Source organism: Sorex fumeus, unplaced genomic scaffold, assembly GCF_029834395.1.
Source record: "Sorex fumeus unplaced genomic scaffold, SorFum_2.1 ptg000006l, whole genome shotgun sequence".
Classification (NCBI taxonomy): domain Eukaryota; kingdom Metazoa; phylum Chordata; class Mammalia; order Eulipotyphla; family Soricidae; genus Sorex; species Sorex fumeus.
This window is the reverse complement of record NW_026606063.1, coordinates 67386944-67398852: the sequence shown is the minus strand read 5'-3', so window position 1 is coordinate 67398852 and position 11909 is coordinate 67386944. Positions and strand designations below refer to the sequence as shown.

The 11909-nt window shown below is 46.0% G+C and overlaps 1 gene segment (V, D, J or C); it reads right to left on the bottom strand.

Annotated features, from left to right (window-relative positions):
• Positions 1–2888: 2888 nt before the first annotated feature.
• On the bottom strand, positions 2889–3369 carry LOC130032960 (immunoglobulin kappa variable 1-5-like). The segment is given in 2 exon segments: positions 2889–3208; positions 3321–3369. Coding segments are annotated over 2 exon segments (369 nt in total).
• Between the last annotated feature and the right edge of the window lie 8540 nt (positions 3370–11909).

The window sequence follows — 11909 nt, the reverse complement described above, 5'->3', positions numbered from 1 at the left end:
GTGGTTCCGTTGAGAGTGAATGGAGCGTCAGGAACAAGGCTGTTTCTCATAAACATTGTCTTCGTAAGATTCAGCTGTAGTCCAACCTTTCCACACTCACGGTCAAAGTCCGCAAGCATTTGTGCCGCTTGGCTGATGTTTGGTGTTATTAAAACGATGTCATCAGCAAAGCGGAGGTGGTGTAGTTGCCGACCATCTATCTTCACTCCCATGTTTTCCCATTCTAGTCGTCGCATGATGTTCTCGAGGGTGGCACTGAAGAGTTTTGGTGAAATGGTATCACCCTGCCGAACCCCTCTCTTGATATGGATGATTACTTCTTTGTAGAATGGTGAGATCTTGGTAGTGAATCCGCAATAGAGCTCACGAAGGATCCTGATGTATTGAGTTTGTACGCCCTGATTGGCTAGGGCTTCCATGACTGCTTCCGTCTCAACAGAATCAAAGGCCTTCTTTAAATCAATGAACGTTAGACAGAGCGGCATCTTGAACTCCCGAGATACCTCAATGAGCTTGGTTATTGTGTGGATATGGTCGATGGTACTGAATCCTTTTCGGAATCCAGCTTGTTCACATGGTTGTCCTTCATCTAGTGTTCTGCTAATCCTATTCATTCATGTCTACAAATAATCACAGTGTATTTATTCAAAATGTGCATTGGTGGGGCAGAGTTAAGCTCCAATATTCCCTCTTGGTAGCACTCATATTGTCTGTAGCAGACAGGTAGTACACACTTTCTGTTCACACGGCAGAAATCAGATAATATTTTATCTAAAACTCAGCCATTGACAGTCATTTCAATACTTTCCCATCATAGTAACGGTACCCCCGCCCCCATGAACAGAGAGAGTGACTGTTCCTGACCTAGCGCTTCCAAGATCCAGGCCCTTGCACTAGTCTGTAACGGGTCTGTCTGCCACCTAGTGACTATATGTGAAAGGGCAACTTCAAAAGTTTCAGATGCTGGTCCCAGGAATCCTGAGAGGGACTTCAGCTGTCTTTGCAACATTCTGTATACCATTTGTCATCAGACCAGACTCTAATTCAAACTTATAAATAAAAGGTTCACCTCCTTGATGAACTGATAAACTACTTGAGGAGAAAATACTCATAAGTAATTAGGAATTCAGAACAGATGTGTGTCCCCAGGAGGTAAGGGCCAGGTACTAGGATCCTCATGAGACACCATGGATGTCATTTCAGAAAGAATTTCAGGAGCATCAGGAATGTGCAGATGAAATGACACATGAGCAGTGGGGGAGTTCAGGAAGCAGAGAGTTCCTGACTCCTTGGGTAGACTTGTCATCCCATCTCCATGCTGCCTTCCAGAAGGCTTCAGACCAGCTTAGAGTTCCACAGCTACTGCACAGGAAGTTCTGGGGCCAACAACCTATGGGCCACGACTGGTTGTGTCTGTCCTCATCACTAGGAGTGAACCACTGTGATGAAGTGCCCAATAGCGCTTTTTGTTGTCATTGGTGGTGATGCTAGGTCTCAAGTTCTGGGTCTAAGATATTAATTATACTTTAGTCTGAATCATTAAATTATGTTTGGGCATATTATTATGATGTTTTACACAGTATGTTCTGCCAACATGACCAGAACAAAAGATTATAATATTATTCATATTCGCTATCAGAACTTTGATACATACATCAATGTGGATGATATATGCAGCAGATTGTGGAAATTCCTCAGGTTTCTGCTGCTTTTTGACAGTTATGAATATGATATGGATCATAGGCACATTCACAGAATGGTCATGTTTTCTTTCTCAGAGGAACACAGAGTTCAGGGCTCTGAGAAGTCAGAGACCAGTGGCCAGGAAGTAACAAGTATCTGGCTGAGGTACATCTCCACAGAGGCTGGTACCAGAATTTCAAAGACTCTGAACATGGATTTAAGAGAGAGAACCAAAAAATGGAATGTAGATCTGGACTTCGTTCTATTGAGAAGTGGTCAAAGTTTGATTTATAGATGTCAAAACATACTAAACGTTCCCATTTTAGAAAATTAAGCCTAAAAAGATTCAACATTTTTGTAAAATGTTTTATATTGATCTACTACTGTGTAAAATATAAAACTAACAAGGACTTCTGAATAATGACTTTCAGATACTCATTATTACTCTGACAGTTTCAAGAGTCTTACAAGCAGGAAGCACAGTCACTGTGATCAATTGTATATTCCCTCTAAGGGACAGCCAATAAGATATTGGGCTAACCTGGGTAGATGAAATTTTTCTCTTCCGATGATTTCTCATTTGCCTTCAATTTCTCTATAACTTTCATTATCAGACACTGAATCTAAACTTCCCTTCACATTCAAATGGTAATGAATACAAAATGCCACGTTCCCATCAATCTAATGTTGGGGTTTTTTTCAGTGACAGATACGGCCCAGATCTCGCAGTCACAGGAGCAGATCTAAGCAGCTGCCCAAGTCTGCAGTTGCTGAGCCCTGGCAACATGCAGTTTCTCCCTCTGGCTCACAGGAGAATGTTCCTAGGCAGGGCAAGCAGGCACTCTGTGGGATGCACTCGGTGTGAAGCTATAGGTGTGTACCTATCACAATACTTTGGGGTGATAATATGGTTCTTTATTATATTAAAAACCCTATTGAAACAATGGTTGATGGAATTTCTAGAGTGACATTTTGTCACATAGGAACTCTGATGGATACTGCACCCACATCCCTTAGAAAAGATCATCTCCATAACTAAATCAGCAGATCTATAGTGACATCATTAAGGAGAGAGTCGAAAAGACTGGATATGTCCCTTAACTTCCATTTCGTCACAGCTTGACTGCATCTGACGCTCTCAGCAAGGGAGACACCAGGACAAGCAGCTGGGCCAACCGATCCTCACACAGCTGATCTCTGGGGGTTTATGTTCTGGCGTGTATCACTGTGGGAGGGTAATTATTATACTGCTGACAGTAATAAGTGGCAGCATCATCAGACTTCAGGCTGTTGATAGTGAGAGTGAAATCTGTCCCATATCCACTGCCACTGAAGCTTGAAGGGACATCTTGTCCTAAACTGTTTGCCTCATAGATGAGGAGCCTGGGAGCTTTCCCTGGTTTCTTCTGATACCAGGCTAAATCATTGGTAATGCTCTGACTGGCCTTGCAGGTGATGGTGACTTTCTCTCCCAGAGATGCAGACATGGATGGAGGCTGGCTCATCTGGATATCACACCTGGATCCTGAGGTTGAGGATATAAACACACATCATCATCACCATTCATTGTACTTTAAGTTATTTTCCCTAGAGTCCAAGCAGCAATAGGTCCAGTAAAGACTCCTTTCCTTCCTTACCTGGGAGCCAGAGCAGCAGGAAGCTGAGGAGCTGTACAGGAGCCCTCATGTCCACTCTGGGTGTGACAGACACTGACCCTGCAGGGTGACACAGACTATTATTGAGTGTCCAGGCATGAGCTCTGAGCACTTGCAAATGAGAGGGGGCTGGGCAGGCAGGGCAGGCAGAGGGGGGAGGGTGTGTGTGGGGACCAGCCCAGGTGCAGGGAGGTCAGGGGTGCAGGTCCCTGTGGGGAAACAGAACTTTGCCCACAGAGAACATGCTTCTTCCCGGGCCCCAGGAGGGCCCCAGTGTGAGCACAGAATGATGGAGCCCTGGTCTCCTGAGAGTCAGAACACAGCTTCTTGCTCTCTCTGCCCCAGGGACAGGCTCTGTCAGACCACACTGTCACAGATACTCTCTGGAATTTGACAGAATCCTTTAAATCACACCTGTGGGTATAATTGAGGCATGAAAATTTCCTTTTTTCTCTGCAATCCCAAGATATTTTACTACCTTTTGGATAGAATTAAAATTTTATGCATTTACTTTTCTTTGGTGTGTGTGTGTAGTTAAGGAGACTCTAATTCAGTGCTCAGAGTACCTGAGTGTCACTCTGAGCATGATTCCCCCTTCCACGGCCCATGGAAGCAGTTCTCTGGAACTGTTAAAACTTTTCTTGAAGGTTCTCTGGGTCATGTGGGCCCTGAGATCAAATGTGGCCCCAGCACACACTTTACCAAGATGTCAGTTTTCCTCAACAATCACTGGTGTTCGTTTGTGTGACAGATTGTTATAATCAGCACACAGAAATGCAATGAACAAATAGAATTCAGGAAAAGTTTTGTCTTGATTCTTAAATTAGTTCTAAGGTAGAGAATTATCTGACAGACCAACTCATTCTCCTTTTATCCCTCCTTCCTTCACCTGAGGTACTATCCCACTACTTTCACCTCAGCCTAGGACAAGGGATTTTCTCTCCTCTTCTTCAAACACTTGTTCCCTTTCCAGGTCTATTTCATAACACAGACCTGACAATTCCTTGACCTCTTTCCTTTCTCTTCCCCTGAGCTGGCCAGTTGAAAATGTGTTCAGATGGAGTAGCTGTCCCCCTGTCATGTTGCTATCAGAGACCCTAAGACCATAATCCAACTTGACTGACTTCTCATTGAATGCCCTTTGTCCCTTCCCTGGTGTATCTGGTGCTCACAAATCTCTTGTCCCCTCTAAGACACAGCGGATCTGAGACCAGAAGAAAGACTTAGTGTCTTGACAAGATTGATGTGATAACACTCTGGATGGCAAATGAGAACATCCTCACAGTGATTTGGATTCACAGAAACTAGATGAACTCCTCTGTGGGGTTCAAGGTGCCACATGAGGTGATGCAATCAGTGTTGAGTGAACATAGAATTCACAAAGAGAACTACCACTTTGGTTGGGGCAGAGATTCATGCTGGGGGAGTCAGAATCTGGGTTCCTAAGGGTGCCATACCACCACCCCATCAACATCACTGTTCTTTCACTGTAGAGGCTGTCCCTGGAACTGCAAACCCTGCTCTCCATGCAAAGTCCTATGGTCTCCCATCACTGAATTAAGCACCAAACAGAATAAACCAGCCCCTCATGAACCACTAGCCCAGCAGGACATACACATGCCAAAGGACTGAGAATCCTGGGAAGGGTCTGGAATGTTTCTCAGGAAGCCAAGATCCCAGGGGAGCCCTGCAGTGATCATGGAGTCTAGAGGAGACAGTTTCCTCTCCAGTGGTCATCTTGTGACTGGGACCTCCCTGAGTTCTTCTGTCAGACAGAAGCAGCAACCAGGGCTCCCCTTGTGCAGGGCCCAGGACAGGACCCTTCAGGGACATTTGCTGCCTCACACCTGACTGAGCAGGAGAGATCTCCCACTTCTGCTGCCATTGCTCTTCATGCAGCAGTATCCTGCTCCAAATGGGCCTCATCTGCCCTCCTGACGTAGCTTCAAACCAATCTCTACTAACTTAGTGCTCCTTCCACCAAACTAATCTAAAATACCCCGTCAGGTATTCATGGAAATGGATCAGAACTGGGATCATCAGTGGGAAGGAGGTAAGAGAAACCAGGGCTCCAAATCTGCAGGTACTATTGCCTGTGTGACACAGGATGATCTAGTCTGTGAGTTCAAAAGAGAAGACATAAAATCCATATGCTTTAGGCTGAATCAGGGAGGCAGAAGTGTTGTGGTGGGGCTGTGTGTGGAGGAGAGGAGGAAGGAAAAAGAGTGAGGTTTCAGAGCTGTGCCCCTGTCATGTTGCTGTCAGAGACCCCAAGACCACAGATGCCTGAGAAGCGAAGCAGCGGGTGAGGGGTTAGTGCCCAGGGTCGATGCCTGTGATACTGAGCACTATCCTGGGGTTGCTGAGAGAGCCATTTGTCTGCACTCACCATCCCAACCCTGATAGAGTACCAGATAGAAATGTAAACCAACCATAAACAGGGAGAAAATTCTGACGTTATTCTTATTATTTGATATTTATGTGTCTGACCGTGGTGAGGAAGTTGCTGCCCAGAGCTTGGATTATTGGAACCTCTGGGCAATCCTTGGCCAGATGAGCCAACTGGTCCCATGTAAGAGTTGAGGATCTGAAAATTTTTGTTGCTTATGGTATTGGGACCACCAGTGTAGCCCCTGCCAATGCCTGTGTCTAACAAGGTCAGCCAAGTAGTGCTCAGAGACCTCCAGGAATTCCCCACTGATACAAGGAGAAGTTGTGGCTTGTGAGATCACATGGGTGGTTTGAGGCATAAACCTAAACCCGTGTTTGTGGTTTGGGCTGATCTCAGGATGAGATGCTCCTCACACTCTATGCGGTCCTGCAGGTGACAGGGACCCTCTCCTAGAAAGAGTCAGGGAGACTGGAGGGTTGTCACACAGTGTCACCACTGACATTTAAGTGGACAAGCAAAGAGGACACCCCCTACATTAATACCTGGAAATTCATTCATGCAGTCAGAATTTTCTAATCAGAAAACAAAACAGTCAACTACTCCATCTACAATAAACCAGGGATGAACACTAAGGCTCTTTTCCTCAGCAATCAGTACATAAAAGTGTTGAGGATGAAGAGAGTAGCAAAGTTCCCCACCGCTCCCTTCAACATACTTCCATGAGGTGCCCCTGAGGTAGATCCTGCTCAGAGGATACCAGTGTGTGAATATCATCTCAGGCTCCCTCACAGGAACACACAGGATGGGGCTCACACCACACTCGGGGTATTTTCACAATCTGGGAGGCTGGAAAGTGAAAGTCAATGTGTCAAGACTAACTTCCCCTGAGACCCTTCTCCTGCCAGCAGGACCCCTTCTCCCTCTTGTCCAACAGGCCACTCCTGTGGGTGGGTGCCTGTGTGGACAGATGGGGGTCCCTGGTCACTCTATACTCTCACCTATTCCCATTCCCCCTGCTGTGATGTCATTTTCCCTTAAGTGACTCTACAGCTCTATCACCAATTATGAGCAGTGAATATGGGATCAAGCCCGTCCATAGCAGACAGGCAGGACTGGCTATCTACCCACAATAGCACAGTGGGTAGGACATTTGCCTTGTAAGCGGCCAACATGCCGACCCGGGTTCGATTCCTCCACCCCTCTCAGAGAGCCCGGCAAGCTACCAAGTGTATCTCGCCCTCACAGTAAAGCCTGGAAAGCTACCAAGAGTATCTCGCCCGCACAGTAAAGCCTGGCAAGCTACCCGTGACGTATTCTATGTGTCAAACACAGTAACAATCCTCACAATGGAGACATTACTGGGCCCGCTTGAGCAAATCGATGAACAACGGGAGGACAGTGACAGTGATTTATTACATTATTTTTATTGAATCACCGATTGCACAGCGGGTAGAGTGTTTGCCTTGCTCGCGGCCAACCCGGCCCACCCAGGTTAGACTCCTCTGCCCCTCTTGGAGAGCCTGGCAAGCTACCGAGATTATCTCACCCGCACAACAGAGCCTGGCAAGCTACCCGTGACGTATTGGATACGCCAAACACAGTAACAAGTGTCATAACGGAGACGTTATTGGGACTGCTGGAGCAAATCGTTGAACAACGGGAGGACAGTGACAGTGACAGTGACTCTGAGACACACAGTGACAAAGCTGTACATGATCAAGTTTCAGTCATACACTATTACAACAGCCATCCTTCACCAATGACAACAGGATTTCAATCCCCAAAGCAGAAAATGGTGAAAATCTCGTTCCAACTCAGTCTCTAACAGTTTTCATACTTTCCCATCACACCCATAGAGCCCCTTGTGCCTGCTGACAACAGACCTGGTACTATCTCAGTAATTTCTAAGAAAAAGCATCCCCTTCTCCTTCCTTATGCGAGCTGTCTGCCATCTAGTGGTCGCTGTTTGATACAGCAACAAATAATTTTCCAGTATTGGTGATTCCTGTGATCTGGAGGCATTCAGAGAGACTTTCCTCAAGTATTTGGAATAGACAATATGAAGTTTGTCACCAAAGCTGACTGCATTGATATTTACCTGGCTAAGCCAGTTGTATTGGTACCTACAATCTCGGTGAGAAAAAATGAGATCAAGAGACACAAAGCAAACCAACAAGCATACATACAAGGACTGTCCAAGCTTGAGGGGGTCCTGGGTGGCCCCAGCGAGCTCATAGGAAGCCATTTATTCAATGCGATATAGCTCTCCCACCCTGGGTCACAACAAGTGAGTCAGTGTCTAAGTTGTCAGGGAGATTAGGACAGTTAGTGAGCACATCCACATTCAATGGGTGCATGAGGAGCAGAGGCTGGGGTGTCTCACAGGAACCTTACAGTACAAAGTCTGGACATTTCCCGATTCTATTTCTGCTAATATTGTCCTCTACAGTTCAATGATCTTAAACTGTTTTATTCTCGCTTTTCTGGGAGCTCCTGTGGTTCCATTGGGTACATTTTCCTGTGCCCAATTATAAATCTAAGACCTAAACTGCTTCACCAGGGACCATCTCACCATGGGGTTTTTGCTTAGGGGACAGTTTCCCACTAAACTATATGGGGAATACAAATTACTGCATATCCTTAATAAACTGGTCATATATCTGGGAATAAATGACAAACAGGTGACCAGGAGTTCAGAAGGGATGTCAATCACACATAGGTATGTCTAAGGTGCTAGGATGCCAGGAGATGTCACAAATCACAAAATCACAAATCATCCTGTTAATCATCAATTGGCTTGAGCAGGCCCCAGTAACGTCTCCTTCATCCTAGCCCTGAGATTATATTCAAGGCTCTTTAGGAGAATGAGACCCATCATTGTTACTGGTATTTGGCATATTGGGTACGCCTCAGGGTGTTTGCCAGACTGCCGTGTGGGCAGGCTACATTCGGTAGCCTGCCAGTTTGTCCAAAGTAGGGATGAGATAATAAGATGTCATAATAGGATGTCGCACGGCCGCTAATGCGGCCGCACGGTTCCGGGAGCTGGTTTTTATAGTCTCTTAGTCTTGGCCGTTGAAGGGATTACACGGCACCAGGGGGCCAGTTGGTGGGTGTGACCCCCGCCTACTGGAATTTGGAAGATCTGGGTGGAGAATGCTCAGCCCAAATCCGAGTAGACTTGGAGATCTCGGCCCCGGAACCCATGTGACTTTGTCCCTCTACCAGTACCTTCATGTGTGCGGAGAGTGGTCTTAGCATGGTGGTGGCTGGTCCTGGAGGTCTTTGGCTGCCGGAGCCCTGGTCGGGGCGGGGAGGAAAGCTCAACCCGCTCCCCTCCAAGGGGCCCTGGCGGCGAGGACAGTCAGGCGCGGGGGCAGGAGACTGCACTCTTCTCTTCCGGGAGCTGGTTTTTATAGTCTCTGAGTCTTGGCCGTTGATGGGATTCCTGTGTAATCCCAGGAGATGCCACGTGTGTTATTTGGAAAAGACAGGAGTGTCCCAGAGAAGAGGAGGAGACTGTAAGGATAATAGCACACATGTGGGTGGGTTGACAGAAAGCAGAGGGCTCCTGGCTACTCTCTAGAGTGGCTAATGCAGCCTCATTCCTCCTTCCAGGATAACCCAGACCAGCTCTGAGAACCACAGTGGCTGCACCACTGAGGAGGCCTCGGAGCCATGAGCTCTAGTGCAAGCCCTGTGAGAATTGTTCCTATGACTCCATGAGATGCTGAGGGGAACAAGTCAATCAATAATGACCCATAATACATTCTCGGTGTGTTAGGATTCTCTGGTGCTTGTTCACTAGGGCAGACACAAATTAGAAGCAATCTCATATATTGCTTCTATATCACTGGTCCTGAGTGATTTTCATCAAGAGACTGGGATCATGCTTTTCTAATGTGTGACTGACTCTACAAATGATTATAGCGGAGAGACTTGAAATGCAGCTAGTGCAAGTCAGTAGTTTTACATTTGAGTTTAGTATAATTTAAGACTATGAATCCACGTCTTAACTGCAGCCATTTCTTATGCCATACACTATAGAACCCTGCTATAGACTATCTCCCAGATAAACATGTGTTTTTAGGAAGCGATAATCAATACCAGAACAACACGGAAAAACACAATGAAGCAAATGAAAACATTATCCCATGCTCTAGTCTTTGCAGTAAGATTTATGCCTGTACCAACAGGGCTGGGAGAGTTGCCTTTCTGTTGGGGATAAATGACTTTGTTCCTGGACATTTACCGAACATAACTTGGATGTCTTTCTGGAAGTAAAAAAGAGGCTAGGCTGTTGATTTCTATGCAACGAGATATGAAAATAATAGTTCTTATAATGTGTGTTTATATTTTACACATTTGTGTGAGTGTGATAAACCAGCGGGTTCCCGTCCCTCTGGCCCATCCAACACCCAGCCAGCATCATGAAGGGCAGGTCCCCACACAGGGGCCTCTGTGAGTCAGTGGGGAGCTGCACGGCTCTAGGTTCAGAGTGACAGGGGGTTCTGGAACCCTGGGACTCAGCAGGTATTGGGCAGGATCTAGAGGACATATGTCTCTCTAGAGCTGAGCTTGGGGACAGTGTCCACCAGGTGAATTTTCAGGAGCAGCACTGGGGACTCAGAGTCAGTCTAGGGACAAAACCACCCTCAGTTCATTGCCAGTTTCCCATAGGATACCAGTGAGGAAGTTTCCCCTGCCTGCCCCACTGCCTTTCCTGCTATAAGAATTTGATTTTGGAGGACCGTGTCTGCCCCAGTGAACAAGCACCAGAGAAGTTCCTACTCTACATTCTGCTTCCCATGATTCCACTCACCAAGAGGGTCTTGCACAGGAATCAAAGGAAACAAGAAGAATGTGTATCTCCTGGGAATATATCCCAGAGAGGCAAAAATGTATAGTCGAAGTGACATCTGCACTTGTTTGTTCATTGCAGCGCTCTTTACAATAGCCAGAAACTGGAAGAAACCTGAATGCCCAAGAACAGATGACTGGTTAAAGAAACTTTGGTACATCTACACAATGGAGTACTATGTAGCTCTTAGAAAAGATGAAGTCATGAAATTTACATACAAGTGGTACAATATGGAAAGTATCATGCTAAGCGAAATGAGTCAGAAAGAGAGGGATAGACATAGAAAGATTGCATTCATCTGGGGGATATAAAGTAACAAAGTATGAGATTAATACCCAAGAATAGCTGAGATCAGCACCAGGAGGATTACTCCATAACTTAGAGGCCAGCCAGGTATCCTAGAGGAAAGGGCAGTTCAGATAGAGAAGGGAGCACCAAATAAAGTATGTTTGGAGGATCCTCCCAGGAGGGGAGATGCATGTCGAAAGTAGACTATGGACTGAACATGTTTGCCACTCAATGCCTCTTTTGCAGACCACAACACCCAAAAGGAGAGAGAGAACACAGGGGATTGCCCTGCCACAGAGACACGGGGGATGGGAGGATGGGGGTGGGAGGGATATTATCCATGGTGGTGGAAAATGGGCACTGGTGGAGGGATGGGTATCTGATCATTGTATAATTGAAACCAAAGCACAAAAAATTGTAAATCTACAACTTAAAAAAAAATAAAATAAAGGGGAAAAAAAAAGAAGAATGTGTATTCAGCTTTTTGAGGATGAAGTGTCCATTATATATCTACTAAGCTCCTTTCTTCCATTTCCTCCCTCAGATGAAGTATAACCTTACTAATCTTGTGTCTGGTTGATCTATCAAGAGGTGATAAAGCAGTGTTAATGTCTCCCTCTAGAATTATGTTGCTATCATGTCTTTCTTCGAGTCTATGAGTAGTTGTTTTATAATTACTTTGCTGGTCCCTCATTAGATGAAACACATTTAGTATTGTAAATTATTCCTGTTGGCTGGAGTGATAGCAAGGTGGTAGGGCGTTTGCCTTGCGTGCAGCCAGCCCGGCCAAGCCGGGTTTGATTCCTCTGCCCCTCTCGGAGAGCCCGGCTAGCTACTGAGAGTATCTCGCCTGCACAGTAAAGCCTGGCAAGCTACCCATGACGTATTCAATATGCCAAATACAGTAAAAACAAGTCTCAAAATGGAGATATTACTGGGCCCACTGGAGCAAATCGATGACAGTGCTACAGTGCTACAGATTTCTTGATCAATAATAAATGACCTTTACTGTCCTTTGTGACTTTTTCAG